Source organism: Vulpes vulpes, chromosome 5, assembly GCF_048418805.1.
Source record: "Vulpes vulpes isolate BD-2025 chromosome 5, VulVul3, whole genome shotgun sequence".
NCBI classification, from domain to species: Eukaryota; Metazoa; Chordata; class Mammalia; order Carnivora; family Canidae; genus Vulpes; species Vulpes vulpes.
Genome location: NC_132784.1, coordinates 78,183,978 through 78,206,952, shown reverse-complemented (window position 1 = coordinate 78,206,952; position 22,975 = coordinate 78,183,978). Strand labels below are relative to the sequence as shown.

Sequence of the window (22,975 nt, the reverse complement as noted above, 5' to 3'; positions counted from 1 at the left end):
TTATATTCTATGTAGGTGATTCATTCAGTAGATAACTAACTGGTATTTGGCTTTTAAACCCTTACCTAAGTTCTGGAGATAAGGTGATAGATAAGAAAGTCCCTACTTTCAAAGAATATACAGTCTTGAATTAAAATCCCTGTCAGACCATGTATCCCAACAACCTCTGGGTGGCTCTGTCTATAACAATCAGCATTTCCAACCTGGGCCTTTCTTGCTAAGCATCCCCCTTTTCCGGGCACTGGATGGGTAATTGAGGCCAAGATCCCCTGTCTTTAGGAAGTGGCTGTTCTAGGAGGAACCAGATGGTCAGAGAAACACAGGTGTCTGAAGTTTAATTTTAATGAACTGTGAATACAGTTTTTTTCCTTGCATGCTGCAGGGGATCCGGGCCAAAGACTGTGAGTGGGTGAAGAGGAATAGAGAAATGAAAAGTTAAAAATGACAAACAAGGGAAGCAATGATACATTCTCACTTGAGAAATAACTGAGAAGAGATTGCAGGGACTTGGTGTGGGTGTATGCAAATATATGTAAATGTGACATCCATGCCAGCTCAAATTCTTACTGTCCTTTCACTTTACATACTTGAGTATTGGTCACTGGAAATATTCCCCCTGGGATCTACTATGTGAAATGATTGACTGTTAATCTCACTCACCTCACTATCTATTTGATCAGGGATGAAGCATTTTTCCACTCTGACCCTTAGTGACATGACAGAGTTGGATACATAATCTTTAAGGTTTCTTCTAGTTCTTAATAATGCTGTAAGCATAGAGAGTAGTCATTCTCTTTGTCCTCAGTATTTTCAGGAAGCTACCTTAGGATTTGAAATCTCCTAGGAAGCCTAAATCATGTTGAAGACATAAAAGATATGGGGTAGAGGGAAGTTGGAAAAGCAAGTTGTGGGAAAGAATAACCACAGAGGAAAGGACAAGAGAAGATAGAAAAGATAGAGATGTTCCTTGCAAAAGGTCATAGAAAATGCACCACAACTCCAGAGGGTCCACAGAAATGCAGAGCCATAGGTTATCTCTTCCTTCCCAGCAGGAGTACCTGCCACAGTGCTAGTATATACTGAGCTCTCAAACTTTTTAAATTGTGGAAGTAAGCCAAACTAGAATTCCATTCTATCGAATATATTGTCTCTACAGCTAGTAAAGTCCCCAGTACTAGAGTTGTCTGAGCAGAGGTTTGATGCCCACCCAGTGGGGATGTTGAAAAGGTGAATCATGCATCAGCCAATGCCTTTTGGAGTGACCCTGAGTCCCTTCAAACTAGGTGACTCTATCTTTCTACGACCATTTAATCAGATTAGATTGAATTCCATGAAACTCTAAAGTTTTAGGCTGAGGTACGTCTGAGTTTTTAACTGTAAATCCTGTTGTAGCCTGTTCCACCCCAATTCCATCCAATTCCCCCCATGCCCAATTCCCAATTATACTTTTGGGCCTATTCAGGGGGAAAGTAACAACCTATCATATTATCTGCTCCTATGCCTTTCCTGAGAGGCTATCAGTCAACTTCCAGTTCACTTTTTTGTGCCTTTCATTTCCCCCAAAGTCATTTTCTTCTGTTATTCAATCCATAAACATTTATTGAGCACCACTGTATCTCCTGCTATGGTGTCTGGATCTATATGGAATAGTGAACATGCAGACACATTGGTTCCTATTCTCTGATGCCTCAAGTTTGGCTGGAGAGACAAAACTGCCACATGTTCTAGCCATTTTCAAAATGAACTTAAGGCAACTTATAAACAAGGATTAAGTGACATATCCAAAGTGAAAATGCTATAGGATTTCAGAAGAAAGAAATATTGCTTTCAGATAGGGTGTTCTGGAGGATGAGAAGTTTACACTGGACATTTAAATATGGGAAAGACACATCTTGATTGGGAAAGAAAGAAGGCTCTCATAAGCTTAAAGAACAAGAAGAAGACAGGAATTAAAGCAAGGTATTACATACAGAGGTCTGACTGGATGGAGCACAGGAGCAGTCCATGCTGAGAGATGTCGGAGACAGAGCTGAAGGGTTTAGCACAGAATAAGAGGCACCTATAACATTGTTTCTGAAAGCTGTCATCCTCAGTATCTCCAGGCTTTGAGGCTGTAATCCAGCCACATTAACACTGGGGGCTATTTATGACTGAAGGAAAAAGTGTTGAGTAGTCATCAGCCCTCAAAGACTCATTCCAGCTACTTCCCACACTCAGCACCATCCTAGGAACGAAGCATGTGCTGGCAGCAGTGAACATTATTTGCAGGAAGGTCAGCATTCAGCCAGCTGGAAAAGATGATGGGGTGGGATGTGGAGCCTGGAGTGAGAATGGTAGGTGTAGGTGGAAGGTTGAGGTGACAGACTGTGAGAAAGGTAGAGAAGAGTAGGCGTACCTGAGATATGTTGGTTAAAAAGCAGAGACATGTTCAGACACACTTGCAACTTGCTGGCTGTGTCATGTAGTCATTTCAGCACCCTCGTGACTGGACAGCACTCCCTTCAGATTGTTCTTGCCATTGGCTACTCAAGAGTGGGTATGTTCTCTTGTTTCAATTCTACCTCAGATTCACCCTTTTCTTCTTCATTCCAATCACCATTTACCAATCCTCTGAGAACTGTTTAATGGATTTCTGACACCTCCTTGGAGATGCCTATGTTTAGCACCCCTCCCCCTCCAAAAAAAATCTATACTACTAGGATGGAATCAAATGGTTTACTCTTTTTGTCTTTGTTTCCAGGAAGACAGTTGGATTCAGCAATTAGCGAATCTAAATTACCATCCATAGTCGATATAAGCTATCATTACCTGGAAGGTTTCTATGTACCAGGGACTACATTAATCTATGTGTGAGATATGTGCTATATCTCATTTGGTTCTCTCAGCATTCCTTGTGAAATAGGGATTTTTCAGTCCCACATTCAGATGAGGAACCTGGCAGTCAAAGACACTATGTAATTTATCCAAGGATATACCACTAATAAATATATCAGAACCAGGATCTAAACCTGGTTTAAGTAATTTCCAAGGCTGTATATGTGTGTACCACTGGATTTTAGGTGAAATAAATACATTTTAATAGTTACATTTCACTCTAATTAAAAGTACATTAAAGTGCATTAAAAGTACAACTGATTAGGGACAGTTGATTAGGGACATTTTTTTCTTAAGGAAGGACTAGATTTTGTTCATTTTTTAAAGATTTTATTTAAAATATTTAGATAAGTCTGGGAGAAGGAAACTTCCCATTGAGCAGGAAGCATGACATGGGGCTCAATCCCAGGACCCCAGGATCATGACCTGAGCTGAAAGCAGACACTTAACCAACTGAGCCACCCTGGCACCACAGTTCTGTTTATTTTAAGTGAATTGTCTTTTGTAAATATTAAGTAAATATTACAAGTAAGATGTAAGTTAGCAAAAACTCATGACTGACTTTTAGAATATATGGTTTTCTAATAGGCTTGACTTTTTATATTATTGAGTGACAGTTCTGAAACCCCACCCAACCCCTAATCTTAGAAATGTCACTGTAGCCTACAATTTCTTTATAAAACATGTATTTAACAAGGGCACACTGAGTGAAAATGTTGAGACTCAGCTAAATTCACTCACTAGGAAAGTGACTCCCTCCAAACACCAGCAGGACAGTGCAGGTGGTTTGAATTCATATCTCAGCAAAATTGCAAGCTTTATCTTTGATGAATCTTCAGGGTCATGAAATTGCACAATTTGGTGAGTTTCTAGAGTCCTCTGTACTTAGTTCATATCAGGTATCCTGCTATCTTTTTTTTCTTTTTTTTTTTCCTTAAAGATTTTATTTATTTATTCATGAGAGACAGAGGCAGAGACACAGGCAGAGGGAGAAGCAGGTTCCCCGGCGGGGAGCCCGATGTGGGATTTGATCCTAGGACCCTGAGATCATGACTTGAGCCAAAGGCAGGCACTCAGCCACTGAGCCACCCAGGTGCCCCCATTCTGCTTTCTTTAGCTATCTAAGATAAAGGACTTACCTAAGACCAAGGCCCCACGTTTGGTTCCTTGTACATGCTAGGTATTCAATTGATACTTATTAAGTGAATCAATTTTTTAAATGAATGCTCACATACATGCATGAATGAATGAACAGTAGGCTTTCATATGTAAGTAAGTTTTGAACATCTAATAAAGAGAGAAGATATTCGAGAAGGGATAAGGGAAAGTTCCCATTTTTCCTTCCTAATGAAAGCAGTTTAAATACAGACATCAGGGGTGCCTGGGTGGCTCAGTCCCTTAAGCTTAAACATCTGCCTTTGGCTCACATCAAGATCTGAGATTGAGCCCCACATTGGGCTCCCTGTTCACAGAGGGAGTCTGCTTTCCCTCTCCCCCTCCCTATCATTCATGCTCTCATTCTCTCTCTCTCTTAAATAAATAAATAAAATCTTATAAATAAATGAATGGATGGATAAATAAATAAATAAATAAATAGACATCAAATCCATCCAGGTCAATGGATCAAGGAGTCACTCTTGTCCCCCCTACCAATCTAAGCCCAGTGTTGCAGACCAATTAATTATACCTTCTCCATCTCCCTTGCCTTCTTCAAACTATAGAGGCTTAAGCCAAATACTCTTTCTCTCAGTCATCTTTGTGATTAGAAGTAACCATGTGATCTACTTCTGGCCAATGAGCTTCCTGAAGACATTAACTACCTGGCTTCTGGGCAAGAATTTTCTTCACTGATTTAAGAAGTCTACCACTGGGGTGTCCGGCTAGCTCAGTCAGAAGAGCCTGAGACTCTTAATCTTGGGGTTGTGAGTTCAAGCCCCACATGGAGGCAATGTGGAGATTACTTAAATAAATACAACTTTTTAAAAAAGTCTACCACAAAATTTATTATTAAATAAGGAATAAATATCCCTACCACCTAAGGCACCTTGCTTGAGTCTTTTGTTACTTGTAGCTGGACAGATGTAATATATTCATCTGATAATGCTATCTATTCCACGATTCTGTTTTTAAGCCTCTGTTAAGAACTAAGCCCTATTCTCTCCTCACCTTCCACTAAATTTACCAACCCCTCACATGTCCTTACTTTTTCTGCTCTCTTTATCCTTTGGTAAATGTCAGTCTTTCTTCTCCTCTATTTTACATTCTATAGGTCTCTAAGAAAACATCTGCTTGATTAATTCTATTTCAAAATAGAAAAGGAAGTCAATCAGTTTATCCATGCTTTACAAACATTGCCTCATGTGACTCTCTACCATCACACTTTAGAATAAGTACTTTATTCCCATTTTGCAAAGGGAAAAATTCAGGTTAGCTGACTTAGCTAAGGTCATACAATTTGTTTAGTTTTTTAAAGATTTTATCTGTTTATTTTAGAGAGAGAGTGCATGAGCAGGGCAGGAGGGACAGAAAGAAAGGGAGAGAATCCCAAGCAGACCCCATGCTGAGTGTGGAGCTCAACATGGAGCTTGATCCCATGACCCTGAGATCATGATCTGAGCTGACATCAAGAGTTGGACAGTCAATGACTGAGCCACCCAGGCACCCCTAAGGTCATACAATTTGTAAAAGCCAGATTGTCTTAACCTGTTTAATTGCAAAAGCCATGCTCTTTCTAATTTGTTCTCTCCCACCTACTCTCACTTCCATGTAAATTGGTTTCTATCAGCTTTTTCTATTTGAACAACTTACTTAATCCACATATGCACCTCCAGTTCTATATTTGTATTTGTGTCATTTACAGCCAGCACTTAGTTATCAGTATCCATGGGGAGAGAGCAGTTGTTGCACAGACATTCTAAACATAAGTCATATTTGTCTCAGAAACCCACAAGGCAATTTGTTTTTATAACATATTTTCCTTCTAATTCCTTTTTTCCTCAGGCTAATACTAAGTTAATTTGAGCGTTCTAAATACTCACCCAGAGATAGCAGAGTGAAAAAGCCCAAGCTGAGGAAGGTAACCACCTGGTGAGATTAGAAATGATGCTTGGTTGGAAAGTAACGTCTAATTGGATAGTGGAAAGTTAGCCCTAAAACCATATCCTCAGACTCTGTTTTAGTCTCCTAGGAACACCACAACAAAATGTCATAGGCTCAGTGGTTTAAACAACAAAAACTTATCTTCTCACAGTTGTGGAGGCTAGATGTCTAAGATCAAGGTGCTTTTGAGGTTGGTTTCTGGTTTGAATTCTCTTTCGGGCTTGCAGACAGCCACCTTCTCACTGTGTCCTCATATGGCCTCTTCTCTGTATGTACAAGGAGATAGAGATCTCTGGTGTCTCCTCCTCTTCTTGTAAGAATGCCAGTCCTAGCAGATTAGGGTCCCACCCTTATGACTTCATTTAACCTTAATTACTTCCCAAGACACAGTCTCCAACTACAGTCACACTGGGGGTTAGGGCTTCAACATATGATTTTGGGGAGCACACAATTCATTCCATACAGATCCTGAACTTAGAAATTAATGCAACTCAGAAGGAAATGTAGAAGATGATAGAAGACCTGAGGGAGAAGGAGAGGAAGAAACAAATAGCAGCCAACATTTAGGGAGCATCTTCCATGTACCTCAGAAGGTGCTTTCACAAAGAATACAGTTACCTCTCACAGCAAGATCCCAAGTCAGATATTATTACCCTTCCATCTCCTTTTATTTATTGTGGTAAAATATACAGAACATTACATTTACCATTTTAACCATTTTTCAGTGTATAATTCAGAGCCATCGAGTCCATTCAGAATTTTGTGCAATCATCACTACTATCCATTTCCAGAACTTCTTCATTATCCCAGATGGAAACTCCATACTCATGAAACAATAGCTCCCATTTCCTCATTCCCCAGGGCCATGGCAACCTCTACTCTACCTTCTGTCTCTTCTCTGTCTCTATGAATTTGTCTATTCTCAGTACCTCATATAAGTGGGATCACAAAATATCTGTCCTTTTCTGTCTGGCTTACTTGGCTCAGCATGAAGTTTACAAGGTTCATTCATCTTGTATCTTATATCAGAAGATCATTCATCCTTCTGGCTGAATAATATTCCACTGTATGCAGATACCACATTTTATTCATCCATTCATCTGTTGGTAAACATTTGGGTTGTTTCCACCTTCTTATTATTGTGAATGAGACTGCTAGGAGCAGGGCCCCTGGGTGGCTCAGTGGTGGAGCCTCTGCCTTTGGCTCAGGGCGTGATCCCAGGTCCTGGGATCAAGTCCTGCATTGGGCTCCTTGCAGTGAGCCTGCTTCTCCCTCTGCCTATGCCTCTGCCTCTTTATGTGTGTGTCTCATGAATAAATAAAGACTGCTAGGAGCATTGGGACACAACATCTGCTTGAGTCCCTGTGTTATGGGATAAACCATAACTCCCCTCAACAACTCCTGTTGAAATTCTAACCTCTAGGGTCACAGATTGTGACTGTATTTGGAGAAATAGTCTTTAAGGAGATAATTCAGGTAAAAGAGGGTCATATGGGAGGGTCCTAATCCAATATGTCTTGTATCCTTCGAAGAAGAGGAGATTAGGATACAGACACGTGGAAGAAAGACCAAGTAAAGACACAGGGAAGCCAAGGGGAGAGGCCTCAGAAGAGTCCAACTCTGCCAACAGCTTTATCTTGGATTCCCAGACTCCAGAACTATGAAAAAATTAATTTCTGGTGCTTAAGCCATGCAGTCTGTAGTAATTTGTGTGTCAGTCCTAACAAACTAATACACCCTGCTTTCAAGTCTTTTAGACATATACCTAGAAGTGGAATTGTTAGATCGTATGGCAATTCTGTGTGTAGCTGTTTGAGGAACCATCTTACTGTTTCCCAGAGCAGCTGCAACATTTCACATTCCCGCCAGCAATGCACCTGGGTCCCAATTTCTCCACATCCTCACCAACACTTGTTATTTCCAGAGGTCTTTTTGTTATAGTGTCCTAATGGGTCTGAGGGAAATCCCTTTCCTTTTAGAGGGTCGAAAAAAATGTTCCTCTCCAGTCAGATTCAGGCCCTATACATACAGATCCCTGTTCTGTCTCTGCCTCTATGCTTCCATACTCTCCCTCTCTCTAAAAAAGGGGAAAAGCCTCCGGCCTTCTGTGAGCTATTATCTTGGGGTCAGTTAGAAGCTATGGCAAGATCACAGAAGGCCTCATCTGCTGCTTCTGAAGTAGACAAATTTCATTTCAAGGTAATTAACTTAGAAAGACCCTCATACACATACACAAAGAGACATATTTAAAAATATTTATGGCACACTGTGAAAACTCTGCTTATATGTTCACCAATGCAGGAACAGGTAAATTACCTGCTTTATAGTAATACATTGGAACAGTAAACAGTAGCATTGTAGTCAAAGGGAATGAGCTATAATGATATCCCAGAAAGTTCTCCGAAGTATGATATTGAAGGTAAGACAGCAAATTGTAAAATAGTGTACAGTATGACACCAGACAGCATGGGATTGGATCATTGCTCTGCCACTTGTTAGCTCTACAACCTTAGGAATTTTATTTTACCTCTGTGTTTCAGTTTATTCACCTGTAAAATGAGAATAACAATAGTACCTAAGGCACAGTGTGAAGAAGAGCTGAGAATGACCCCCGGACCAGCCAAAGCCCGCGGGCTGCTGCATCCCTGCGTCCAGCACCTACGGCCCACTGCCGTTGTCACCATGCCCAAGAGAAAGGCTGAAGAGGATGCTAAAGGAGATAAAGCCAAGGTGAAGGATGAGCCACAGAGAAGATCTGCAAGGTTATCTGCTAAACCTGCTCCTCCAAAGCCAGAGCCCAAGCCTAAAAAGGCCTCTGCAAAAAAAGAAGAGAAGGTACCCAAAGGGAAAAAGGGGAAAGCTGATGCTGGCAAAGATGGAAAGAACCCTGCAGAAAATGGAGATGCAAAAACAGACCAGGCACAGAAAGCTGAAGGTGCTGGAGATGCCAAGTGAAGTGTGTGCTTTTTTGATAACTGTGTACTTCTGGTGACTGTACACTTTGAAATACTATTTTTTTATCAAGTTTTATAAATGCAGAAAAATAAATAAATAAATAAAACACAGAATTTTGTTTTACCTTTTTTTTCTTTTTTAAGCTATGTTGTTAGCACACAGAACACTTCATTGTTGTTTTGGGGGAAGGACATATGTCACTATTAGATTATCTCCGAAGCTCGATTGGTAACAAGGGGAAAAATATTTTTCCCTTCTAGTTTTGAGAAACTTCCTCTTGGCTCCCAGGAGGAAAGATTCCTTGATGTTGACACACATGAGCCACCTTGGTGGTGTGGAAAAACTAAAATTCATTTTTTTATGTCCTCTTCTCCCTCTCTGTCTTCAACATAGACTTGACTCCCTTAAACCCAGAGACCTGTTGGAACCTGAGCCCATGAAATGGTTCCCAGTATGTCAGGCAATCTGGACTTTACAGTGTCACCACTAAGATAGCGTCCCTCAAAACAGTTCCTTTTTTAGCTTGTGGATCTTCAGATTGATAATTCAGCTATTTTCATTTCATTTCCTGAAAGTCAGGGTTGGCTTGTGAAAAGTTGTTAAACAACATGCTAAATGTGAACTGTCAACCCTCTCTCTAAACTTTCCCTGTTCAGAGCATCACATAAAGACTTCATTGGGTTTTACAGTGGCTTTCTGATTTTCGTAGTCCACTGAAGAAGGGAGTTTGAAAGTTGTTGTATACTGTTAACAATCGTCCGCCCATATCCTGCCTGAAATACCATGATTGTTTATGAAAAGTATCTTTTAATAAAGCTGGATACAGTTTGGCTTGGAATGCTGCCTCTAATCTTTTCCTGGGAGTGGGGGAGCCTGGTTTCTCCAGGCCTCTCAGGACAGGATGCATTCTGGTGTGAGGTGTAGAGGTTTTAGGTACAGCCATTCTGGTCTAGAGTCCGTCTGTAGAACCAGTGCCAGGTGGAGTTAGGAAAGATCCCTGGAGTGGACTGGTGGTGAGAGGCTGGGAGGAGAGGAGGGATTTCTGTACTTGTTCTGCAGTATTACCATATCTTTAAAGGCAGAGTTTTGGTAGGTCTGAGGTGTTGGCCTGGTAGCTGACAGAAGAGCCTTTTCACTTCATTCACATTTAAAATCTCTATAAAATTAGTAGGTCCAAGAATGGTCCTTGTATCAGTAAAAAGTGCTTCTGTGTTTGTGTACTGCAATTGGCCACGAGATAGGTAAGACAGCTAGGCACGCTTGTTCTGCAGCAGACCTACAAGTCTTCTGTGAATAGATTAAATTCTTGTCCTTGCTGGTGAACTGCTCTGACTCCCAAACCAGAGCTATTCCTGTTTTGTTTTGTTTTGTTTTGTTTTGTTTTGTTTTTTCTGATGGCTTCAGTTTAGAGACTCCTTTCCTCTAGGGAAAGGAGCAAGAAGTCAGCTTTTAAGAAATAGAACTTGTCATAAATTGCTACTTGCAGTTCGAATGTCCTTCCACAGGTTACTGACCTCTCTTGTTTGGGGGAAATAAAGTGGAGACTATAAAACAAAAAAACAAAACAAAACAAAAAAAGCACCTAATATTGATTTGGAGGGACAAAGGACTTAGTACATGTAAAACCCTTAAAACAGTGCTTGATTTCATGATCTCAGGGTTGTGAGCTAAACTGCACTGGGCCTGGATCCTGCTTAAGTTTTTCTCTCTCCTCTCCCTTGCCCCTCCCCAGTCTTGCAAGTATACACTAGCTCTCTCTCTCAAAAAAGAAAAGAAAAAAAAAAAAAAAAACACCAAATCAGTGCTTGGCACAAATTAATGCTTAATAAATAGCTACTATTATTATTTATAGCTTCATATCTTCAGGAAAATATAGAAATGTAGATTTGCTAAGAAAAATTATCCAAAACATGGAAATGATAGGAAAAAGTGAGTGGTGTGTCCTTTTAATGTTACAGTGGGACATTAATAGGCCCAACCCAAGAATTTATTTAGGAAAATGTACCTGGCTTGGCCTGTGGTAACTACTGATTAAAAGTTCTAGACTTAGTAACGTTACATGTTAACTTAGAGATTTTTGTCCAATTATATCTGTCTTGTAGAAAAAATAACCCCAAGTTCATAGTTTATTGCCACATAGGACAAGAATCACTCAAGTATCTAACCTACCAATGTTCTCTTAGCTTCCTATTAAATTTATTTTCTTTTATTATTTTTATTAAGTTTATTGCCTATAAATACTGGGTGTTATTCTGTATGTTGATAAACTGAACACCAATAAAAAATAAATTTATTAAAAAAAATTCCCATCCCTTCAAATGCTCTCTGAACTGGCCTTAATATCTTACTGTTTTTCTTATTGATAAGTTGAATAAAGTCTTCAATATGTCTGTCTTTTATATTTGTATGAGTCACAGTTTCAATTAAAAAAAATGCTTTCAATTAACAAGGCAGGAAACAAATGTTGGAGAGGATATGGAGAAAGGGGAACCCTCTTGCACTGTTGGTGGGAATGGGAACTGGTGCAGCCACTCTGGAAAACTGTGTGGAGGTTCCTCAAGGAGTTAAAAATAGACCTGCCCTATGACCCAGCAATTGCACTGCTGGGGATTTACCCCAAAGATTCAGATGCAGTGAAACACCGGGACACCTGCACCCCGATGTTTCTAGCAGCAATGTCCACAATAGCCACACTGTGGAAGGAGCCTCGGTGTCCATCAAAAGATGAATGGATAAAGAAGATGTGGTCTATGTATACAATGGAATATTCCTCAGCCATTAGAAACGAAGAATACCACCACTTGCTTCAACGTGGATGGAACTGGAGGGTATTATGCTGAGTGAAGTAAGTCAATCGGAGAAGGACAAACATTATATGGACTCATTCATTTGGGGAATATAAAATTAGTGAAAAGGAATAAAGGGAAAGGAGAGAAAGTGAGTGAAAATATCAGTGAGGGTGACAGAACATGAGAGACTCCTAACTCTGGGAAACGAACAAGGGGTGGTGGAAGGGGAGGAGGGCGGGGGATGGGATGACTGGGTGATGGGCACAGAGGGGGGCACTTGATGGGATGAGCACTGGGGGTTATGCTAAATGTTGGCAAATTGAACACCAATAAAAAATAAATTAAATAAATAAATAAATAAATAATTCTTTCATAGACTATAAAGGCCACAAGTCAAATTTATGATAATGGTTGTCTCTAGGGAGGGAGGGGCATAGAACTGGGGTAGAATATATGGGGATTTCAATGACTTTCCACAATTAAAAAAAAAAAAGATCTGAAGCATATATAGCAAAAACATGTACATTTACTAAGTAAAAGTGGTGGATATATTGGTGTTTATCATATTAATGTCTGCTTTCAATTTGTAAACAAAAAGTACAGCTGTATAGTACTGGATTATCTTGTTAGGGCAAAATAGAAAGTTCTATGCACTCATTAATTCCAAATTATTGCCCAGCCACTAATTAAGAAGACAAAGGCATTGTGTAAAGACTCACAGACTGGGACCCAGAAAACACAGGCTGAACTTTTGAGTCTAGAACTAATTGGCTACAACTCCCTTCCTTTGAACGTTTTTGTTTCCTTTAAGATAAATACTGAAAAATTATGGGGTGTACTATTCCACATATTAACTTTAAACTATAAGTATAAGGAATTGCAAGAAAATTTTGATTTCTGTGATGCTTCAATACCTTTTAAAATTATGATGAAGAAGTTCAAATATGGGGTGTCTGGGTGGCTCAGTTGGTTAAGCATCTGCCTTCAGCTCGGGTCGTGATCCCAGGGTCCTGGGATGCAACCCCTAGTCAGGCTCCCTGCTCAGTAGGGAGTCTGCTCCCTCGCCCTCTGACCCTCCATCTGCTCATGCTCTCTCTTGTGCTCTCTCAAATAAGTAAAATCTTATTTTTAAAAAAAAGTTCAAATATATACACAGCAGACAGTATGACAATTAACTCTCGCATACTGATCACCCAGCTTGGACAATGACCAACTTACTGCCAATTCCTGCTTCATGTCTGCCCACACCACTCCTCCCACTCAGAATTTTTTTTTAACTTTTTGATTTAGACATGATTTAATATATATTTATTTTTTTAATATTTTATTTATTTATTCATGAGAGACACAGGCAGAGGCAGAAGCAGGCTCCATGGGGATTCCTGGGTGGCTCAGCGGTTTAGCTCCTGCCTTTGGCCCAGGGCATGGTCCTGAAGTCCCGGGATTGAGTCCCCCATCGGGCTCCCTGCATGGAGCCTGCTCCTCCCTCTGCCTGTGTCTCTGCCTCTCTGTGTGTCTCTCATGAATAAATAAATAAAATAGTAAAAAAAAAAAAAAAAAAAAGGAGAAGAAGAAGAAGAAGCAGGCTCCATGCGGGGAGCCTGATGTGGGACTCGATCCTGGGACTCTGGGATCATGACCTGAGCCTAAGGCAGATGCTCAACCACTGAGCTATTGGACGTCTGATATATATTTATAATATGTTTAATATACTTTTTAAAGTTGCAAGAATAACGCAGGAATTCTATACATCCTTTCCCTAGAGATGCCTCTAGTTTACATTTCCATATATATGTGTATATTACATACACATATAGAATATTCATATAGATATGAATTTTTTTCCAAAGCAATCATCACTAAACACTTCAGTGAGTAGATCCTAAAAATAGTTCATTCTCAGGGCACCTGGCTGGCTCAGTGGGGGACCATGGGACTCTTGATCTCAGGATCGTGAGTTTAAGCCCCACATTGCGTGTAGCAGTTACTTAAAAAGATAAAAATCTTAAAAAAGAAAAAAGAATACATCATCCCCTTCCACAGTCAGGACAGTTATCAAAACTGGGACATTTTATACTGCTACAGTACTGTTATCTAACCCACAATTCATATTGGATCTTATTATCTCTAAAATGCCCTTTATATTTTTTCCCATGTCCCCACCCAGATTATTTTATTCCAACTTTTTATTATTTCTTGGTGCTTTTTTTTTAAATGTCCAAATATGGAATGCCTGGGTGGCTCAGTCGGTTAAGCCTCTGCCTTTGGCTCAGGTCGTGGTGGTGGATGGAGCCCCATGTAGAGACCTCCCTGCTCAGTGGGTAGTCTGCCTCTCCCTCTCCCTCTGCTCCTCCCCCTGCTTGTGCTCGCGCGCGCTCTCTCTCTCTCTCTCTCTCAAATAAATAAATAAATAATCTTTAAAAAATAAATAAAATAAAATGTCCAAATATGCTCTTTTTCTAATGTGAATGCATCTACTCCACTGGCACCCTGAGAATGCACCTGGTCCTCCCAGGGGGTGTCACAGTCCTGACGCAGAGGCACTGCTGCACCACCACATCTCGGCTGAGTGCCCCCTGGGCTACAGGCTCAGTAATTCTCTTTAGCTAGAACGGTCGAGGGACTCATGGACCCAGAAGCACACCTCTCCAGTAACCTCAGCTGGGCCCAGTGCTAGGCCGCAGGCCCCTCTGGAGAGCAGAGCCGGCTGAAGACCGAGAGGGAGGGAGCAGCCCCTGCCCATCCTCAAAGCAGTCAGAGCAGGGAAGAGGAGGGACAAAAAAACAGCTGGGAGATGATCACTGTGCTCCTGGCTTCTGGTTAACAATCCCCTGGGCTCCTTCTTATGCCCATCGGCATTTCCTAGGCTTAGAAGTTAGCTTCCTTTCTGAAAATAGAATTTTTTTAATTGCTAATATAAATAAATTACCTATGCTGTTAACAAGGCCCCCAGTGCCTCCTCAGATGATTCCCTGGCTGCCCAAAGCAGGAGAGCTTCACAGAGAGGGTCAAGCCTCAGACTTCCTACCCCATGGGCCCCCAAATCCCCTCCACACCCCTCTGCTGCTAGAACACAGAAATAACAAGGAAACGCACTGAGCTCTATATGTATCAGTGTCACTAACTTTTCTAACGGGATTAGGGCCCAGCAAAGAGCCCCTGGGTCATTTAGCGAGGCTAGCTGGGTCAACAGTCCCCCAGTTTTCTGCAAGCTCCCAAGGGGCAAGCTGACCTTTGCTCATCCAGACTTCAGACTCCAAGGAGGAGTCAGGAAGTCTTTCTGCTGAGTCTTCCTGCTGGTGTGAATGAATCATAAGCTCCAAGGCCTCCAGGAGACCCTGACCTCGGCCTCAAGACCAAAGCAAGTGACCACAATCTATAGGGGATCGGCTCTTCTTCCCCAGCGCCTGAACCTTGCAGGACCCCTGAAGAGGATATGGGGGTGGGTATGTTTCCAGCACCTCCCAGAGCTCTGAGCCTCCAAAGCCACCTGGGATCCAGAGGGAATGGAGCTAGCTTTATAAGCCCAACAGAACCAGGATGCACCCAAAGCCTCAGTCCTAAGCTGTGTGCCTTGTTACCGGGTCTGGATGTGTGGTCACCCCAGAAACAGCTCTAGGGAGGACAACCTGAAAGACACAGGCTGGAGTGAGAGTAAGTCCCAGATGCTTCCCTATGTGGCTGGGCTGAGAGGATCTTGAGGTGTATCGGGCTGGGAGCATCATCTACAAGGTGGGTATTTGTCTCCAGGAAATTCTACTGAGTTCCATCAGGGCTGATTCAGAAAGCTGAGGTTGCCTGTTTAGCCTCTCCCTCTTCTCTCCCCAGATCTGCACCCACCCCAGCCCCTACTGTCAGCCCTTAAGCATCCCTGAGATCCCACTGTGCTCAGGGGTCCTGAGAAATCTCTTCCAGCTCCCCATCCATGATGTGCTCATAATCTAACTTGCAGTGGGATTGAACTTAATGTATACCCAGTGCCTACCCTGTTGCCAGAAGTGTGCTAAGTACATGGATACCCATTGTCTTTCTGGCCTCAGAAACTAGGGAGACTTGGGGCGCCTGGGTGGCTCAGCAGTTGAGCATCTGCCTTCAGCTCAGGGCATGATCCCGGGGTCCTGGGATTGAGTCCCGCATTGGGTTCCCTGAATTGAGTCTGCTTCTCCCTCTGTCTTTGCCTTTGCCTCTGCCTCTGCCTCTGTCTCTGCCTCTCTCTCTCATTCTCTCTCTCTCTCTCTCTCTCTCTGTGTGTGTGTGTGTGTCTCATGAATAAAAAAATAAATAAAATCTTAAAAAAAAAAAAAGAAACTAGGGAAACTCAAAAAGGTTGAGTAACTACCGGGTTTCCTCTTTCCAATGCATCTTTGGCCTGGTAAATATTTACTGAGAAGTTTAATTCGCTTCTAGGCTGCGGTGCTTCCCAATTTCCTGCACCAAGCTCCACCTTCCTCCCCTCAGGCTCAGCCCCATGCTCCCATTTCTGAAGCTTTCCAGAGGACTCCAACTCTGGTGGGTTTTACCATCTTCCCTCTTATTTCATGGGAATGAGTTTATCTCTCAGCAAAATTTCAAGATCCTAAATGGCCAAAGCCGTGTCTTACCCTATTTGAACAATAGTTGTTTAAATACTTAGAGTAACTGTAGTAGCTTCAATACTTTTGAACTGCAGTTGTTCAAATACTTATGCATAACAGTAGTTGCTCAAATATTTGCTGTTCACTTCATACAAAACTTAGAAAAGGCTCTGCTTTCAGAATCTATAATGTGATAGGAAAGCAAAACAACCAAGTGGGAGGAAAGAAAGACAGCAAAGTTGATGAAGCCCTGTTAAATAATTCTAAATACATCTGTGTGAGTGAGATTCAGCTGCCAGATAACAATCGCACACAAAAAGAGAATTTGGTTGGGTAAGGGAAATCTGACAGGAAGGGCTGAGGGATGGCTCTGCGGGATTTACGGAGGATGCCTGGGGATACTTCGCACACCGAGAATCTCAGGGTACATCTGTAAGGCTGTTGCTCCAGGCCACCGCAATCCAGAATTATTGGTAGCTGTGGCTCTGAAGGTATAGAACAGCCATCTGCAAGTTGGGATGGGAATAGCAAAGGATTAGGAGGGAACACAGTCTGGACCATCAGAATACAGTAGGAAAGGGAGATCTGGGGAGGAGGACAAGAAACCTTATTTACTGGAGAGCAGGATCCAAGAGCTCACCCTAAAAACACTGAGTGTGAGTGTGCATGCGTGTGCATGTGTGCAGAGGGTTGGTTGTCATCCCCTCAGAGAATATTGAGAACATTAATACTCATGGTAGATCAGAGACTTGGAGATATTTAGATTTGGACACAACTAAATCCTTAAAGTCAGAAAAGGAAGAGCAAGCATAAAAGATACACGGATCCCTTGGTGGGGAACTTGGAGCACAGGGCAAGAAGCTGTCTCCCTTAGGTAAATGCCAAGACTGAATCACGTGATAGGTTTCTGCCCCAGCCCCGGGACCTTGACTTTCGAGGTTGTTTATTCTGACTTTTGTACTAAACAGAAGGTTGGTCTCTGAAGGGCGCAGAAGGTTCCAGCGAATTCTCCTGTGGTTAATCACAAAATCACAAGACTAGCCCTGATAGGAAGGAGAGGCAGTAGGGGAGAGGGTGGTGTCCTGGAAGTAACCAGTATGTATAAGGCCACATTCTTCAAACCAGGGTTCTGTACTCCTGAAGGTGAAGTAAAAACTTTTCAAGGGCTTCGTAGGCAAAGCCATTTTGAAGGGAACTAATTTCTAGAGCCTAAAGATCCACATCCACTCTTTTATAAAACCAGTGTCCTTGGAAATGCATCTGGGAAGGAAGTGCTATACTCCTTCCTTGTCTCCCCCTTTACAGTTGTCCTTTCATTCCTGGAAAAAAAAACAAAAAAAAACAAAAAAAAAACGCATGCTTCTAACCCATCCTGACTCTTAGCAGGAGGCATTTTGCTGGCATACAAAACTTCCAGGATACCACACAAAGAGGTAATTTCATAAATAGGTGTTGAAAAAGTAAATGAATTTATTGACTACCTATAAAATCCTTTTCAAGTCAGATGGAAATCTTTCAACAAAATAGAGGGAGGATCTTTTCAAATTGACAGATGATGCAACATTAAAAATGATTTCTGATGATACATCCCTATGTGATTCTTGGCATTAACTAAAAAGTTCAATGAATCGAATGGCATTACCATAACAAAACTCCTCATATTCCAATCTATTCATTTATGTTAACAAGGTTTCTCATAACTTCCTCCTTCATGTACAAAATATTTGCCAGGGATCACTGCTGTGAGTGGCCAAGGTACTTAAATATATCCTTGCAAGTTGAACAGACCTTCCTAAAATTGTCTGTTACAACCAGGTGCAGAGTACACTTTTTCTGGATGAATTCATAAGGGTTCTTTTTGTGTTGCCTGGGGCTCCACTGGCACAAATATCCATTCCCAGGCAACAAGTTCGGGGAAGATGCACTCACTCATTGTCATTGTGTGATCAGGGCCAGGTGTGAGCCCTGAGATATTCCCTGCCAAACCTTGACTCTGCCAACAAGGAATCAGAAGCCCAGAGAGAGGAAAATCAGCCACAGTAACAGAGCTGGAACTAGAAATCAGGTCTCTATCCTGTCAGCCCCATACCGTGCTCTGTACCTATTACAGCAGGTGGGAACAAAGGTGAAGCTAGTCCATGTTCTTCTGCAAGAAGACACCAGAGTTCCTCCTTGTCTCCACATAAACCATTTGACACGGATGAAGGCATTGGTGAGCTTTTCCTAGGACTAATTTTCAGGATGTATCCTAGACACCCCAAGGAAGTGGGAGATGAGGGGCAGAAGAGAGAGGGAAGTATGGGGAAGAAGGAAAGGATTATGAGTATTTCCAGTTCTCCTACAGATAAACATCTTGGAGGACAGTCAAGCAAGACTAAAACAGTATTTCCAAGCTAATGGTCTCTCAGGTGACATTCAACTCAATAGATTCTCAGAGGACACACTGGCTACTATAGAGTGGCGATGCCATGAAGGATGTTTAAATACAAGACAGAATGAACACCCATACATGCTACAACATGGATAAATCTTTAAAACATTAAGTGAAAAAAAATTATTAAAAAAAAAAAAAGGGATCCCTGGGTGGCGCAGCGGTTTGGCGCCTGCCTTTGGCCCAGGGCGCGATCCTGGAGACCCGGGATCGAATCCCACGTCGGGCTCCCGGTGCATGGAGCCTGCTTCTCCCTCTGCCTGTGTCTCTGCCTCTCTCTCTCTGTGTGTGTATGACTATCATAAATAATAAATACAAAAATTATAAAACGTTAAGTGAAAGGAGCCAGACACAATAGGCCACTAAGTGTATGAATCCATTTATATGAAATGTCCAGGATAGGCAAATCCATAGAGACGGCAAGGAGATTAATGATTTTCAAGAGCTAAGGGAAGGGTAGAATGGAGGGTGGCTACTAATAGCCATGAGATTTTCTTTTTCTGATGATGAAAGTGTTCCGCAACCAAATAGTGGCAATGGTTGTACAACCACTAAGTCAAACACTTTATTATTTTTTAAAGATTTTATTTATTTATATATCTATTTATTCTAGAAAGCCAAAGAGAAAGAACATGCGGTGGGGAGGAGCAAAGGGAGAGGGAGAGAGAGAATCTCAAGCAGACTCCTCGCCAAGCACAGAGCCCAATGTGGGCTCAATTCCAGGACCCTGAAATCATGACCTAAGCCAAAATCCAGAGTCAGACATTCAATCCACTGATCCACCCAGGCACCCCTAGGATGGTGAATCTTATAGTATACGAATTATATCTTGATTTTTAAAAAGAACAAAATGATTGTCAAATGTAAGCATATTTTTAGATACAGGCACTAGAAATTGGGGAAGAGGACTCATAATTTATTGATCACCTACTATGTCCCAGACATTCAGATGTTGTACATTCACTTACTCATTTAGGCCATGCAGCAACTCTAAAAAGTAGGCATATTTTTTTTCATTTTATGTCAAGAAGACTAAAGCTCATCCATACCTTATCCAAGGGTACACAACTAGTTAGTGCCATAATCAGAATTAGGAATCAGGTCTGTCAGGCTTCACAGTTATGTCTTTTCTACATGCACGATGCTCCCCATTAGCTTCTTGTGCAAAGAGCCTTATACTTGCTTGGTGTTCTCCCTCATTGTCCTATGTACAGTGGTGGACATGCTCAGGTAATACCTGTTTGATTGTCATTTGTCACCTCTGCAGATGACACCTGGAGAACTAGCCCTTGCAAGTGGCAACCACACTCCAGTTACCCAGTTCATCTTGTTGGGATTCTCCAGCTATCCAGAGCTCCAGCAGCTTCTATTTGTAACCTTTCTGCTCATTTATGCCATGACAGTGATGGGCAACCTGGGAATGATGGCACTCATCTTCACAGACTCCCGTCTCCATAGTCCCATGTATTTCTTCCTCAGTGTCCTCTCTTTTCTTGATATTTGTTACTCTTCTGTGGTCACACCCAAGCTCTTGGTCAACTTCCTGGCCTCTGACAAGACCATTTCTTTTGAGGGCTGTGTGGTCCAGCTAACCTTTTTTGTGGTGCATGTGACAGCTGAGAGCTTCCTGCTGGCCTCCATGGCCTACGATCGCTTTGTGGCCATCTGCCAACCCCTCCATTATGGTTCGATCATGACCAAGGAGACCTGTCTCCAGCTGGTAGCTGCTTCCTATGCATTTGGTGGCGCCAACTCTGCTATCCAGACTGGGAACGTCTTTGCTCTGCCTTTCTGTGGGCCCAACCAGGTAACACACTACTTCTGTGACATCCCTCCCCTTCTCCGCCTGGCTTGTGCCAACACAGCCACAGCAGGAGTGGTCCTCTATATCTTCTCTGCTCTGGTTACCCTTCTGCCTGCTGCAGTCATCCTCACCTCCTACAGCTTGGTCTTGGTGGCCATTGGGAGGATGCGCTCAGCCGCTGGACGGGAGAAGGCCCTCTCCACCTGTGCCTCCCACTTCCTGGCCATTGCCATTTTCTACGGCACTGTGGTTTTCACCTATGTCCAGCCTCATGGATCCACTAATGATACCAATGGCCAAATAGTGTCCGTGTTCTACACCATCATAATCCCCATGCTCAACCCCTTTATCTATAGCCTCCGCAACAAGGAGGTGAAGGATGCACTGCAGAGAAAGCTCCAGGTCAGTATCTTTCCCTGCTGAGTCCTGCAACATTGTTTGTTGGAATGAGGAAGGCACAGCATCTTCCAAATCAAATTATGAATTGACAGAACAGAGAGCAGCCCTGGTTTTGAAGGAGGTGGAAAAAGTAGGGAAGGAAGAGAAAATATCATTCTTTGTAGAGAGAACTGCAATTTTTAAAAGCATCTTCTTATCCATTATTGTGTTGAATGTTTGCATCCATATTGCGAGGCAATCATTGTTATGATGATCACATTTTACAAGTGACTTGGTAAAAATAAGTTACCTAAAGCTGCACAGTTAGTGAGAGAGTATTTAATATCAGGACTTCCCCACCCAAACCAGGGATGTTTCTTGCACACCACAGCCACAAGCCAAGTCCTCTCCTGGCAGTTCATCACAATTTCCGAGAGACATTGGACAAGGAGCAGCGGAATCATTTGTTTTGCCACTGATTTAATGAGGTGGGGGTAAGCTGTGAGGGGGCTCAGTTCTTTCTATTCCTATTCAAAAAAGAAAGATGGCCAGAATAGAAGTGTCCTTATTTCTTATTGTTGCTGCCTTTGCTGAGCTGCCCCATTATTTTTTTTTAAAGATTTTATTTATTTGTTCATGAAAGACACAGAGAGAGAGAGGTAGAGACATAGGCAGAGGGAGAAGCAGGCTCCATGCAGGGAGCCTGATGTGGGACTCGATCCCAGGAGCCCAGGATCATGGCCTGAGCCAAAGGCTGACGCTTAACCACTGAGCCACCCAGGTACCTCATAAGCTGCCCCATTAAATAAAATCTCAGGATCAAGAGGGATCTTCCCTCGTATATGTATTTTCTAATCAGATGTATGTACATGCCTCATAATTCCCAAAGGCACATGTGTGTATGGGTGTGTGATATTTGCACAGTTAACAGGCATCATATAAGATACTGTATTTTAAGACACCGATTCCAAAAATATTTATATTTGGCCTTGACATCTTTAAATATACATGTAATATGGTGAGTATATGTTTCAGGGAATCACATGGATGAAGAAGCTGAACTTGACCTAATTCAAGGCCGAGCACTGGCCTGGAAGGTCTGCTCTGAAACTTTCACAAAGTCCTAACCTGAGTTGAATAAGTTTCAGCCTGAGATTTTTGACCTGGGATGATTTAAAAGGAGCATTTTTTTTTTTTAATCCAAATCTAGGGATCCCTGGGTGGCGCAGTGGTTTGGCGCCTGCCTTTGGCCCAGGGCGCCATCCTGGAGACCCGGGATCGAGTCCCACGTCGGGCTCCCGGTGCATGGAGCCTGCTTCTCCCTCTGCCTGTGTCTCTGCCTCTCTCTCTCTCTCACTGTGTGCCTATCATAAATAAATAAAATAAAATAAAATAAAAAGTTTTAAAAAAATCCAAATCTACCTTAAAGGAAATTATTCTAAATACATAAAATAAAGAGGTTTGTCACAACATCATTTTTGAAAACAGAAAGTAGGGGCACCTGGGTGGCTCAGTGTTTAAGCCATCTGCCTTTGGTTCAGGGCGTGATCCCAAAGTCCTGGGATCAAGTCCCGCATCAGGCTCCCCACAGGGAGCCTGCTTCCCTCTGTCTGTGTCTCTGCCTCTCTCTCTCTGCGTCTCTCATCAATAAATAAATGAAATATTTAAGACAGAAAGAAACAGAAAATTAGAAGCTTCCTAAATATTCAAAGGAGGAAAAGATTAAAGGATTCATCCCTGAGATGGATTCTGATGTAACCACTAACAATCACCCACATGAAGACTACATAATAAGAAAATAGCAGGCCAGAAAGTCCAGAGGGTGACTCTAACTCTGTAACAAATATAAATGCTAAAAAAAATTGGAAAGAACACACAGACACATAAATAATGATTGTATGAGAGTGGGCGCACAATGGGGAATACATCCTGTTTTTCTCCAAAATTCTCCAAAACTTTTATATTGAACATGTTTGATTCTAATACTTTATCCTAAAAAAATAATAATAATAATTAAATCCTTTCAGGAAGCTGAGTGTGAAAATCTCTTACTTCTCTTTTCTTTCATTAA

General features: G+C 42.0%; 1 protein-coding gene and 1 pseudogene across 1 annotated transcript; both read left to right on the top strand.

The window, feature by feature from the left end:
• Nucleotides 1–8,655: 8,655 nt before the first annotated feature.
• On the top strand, nucleotides 8,656–8,966 carry LOC112930598 (non-histone chromosomal protein HMG-17 pseudogene; annotated as a pseudogene).
• An 11,023-nt stretch (nucleotides 8,967–19,989) lies between these two features.
• LOC112930540 (olfactory receptor 5J3-like) lies at nucleotides 19,990–20,949 on the top strand. Its single transcript, XM_026012885.1, has one exon. The coding sequence runs from the start codon at nucleotides 19,990–19,992 to the stop codon at nucleotides 20,947–20,949; it is 960 nt and encodes a 319-aa protein (XP_025868670.1).
• The last annotated feature ends 2,026 nt before the right edge of the window (nucleotides 20,950–22,975 follow it).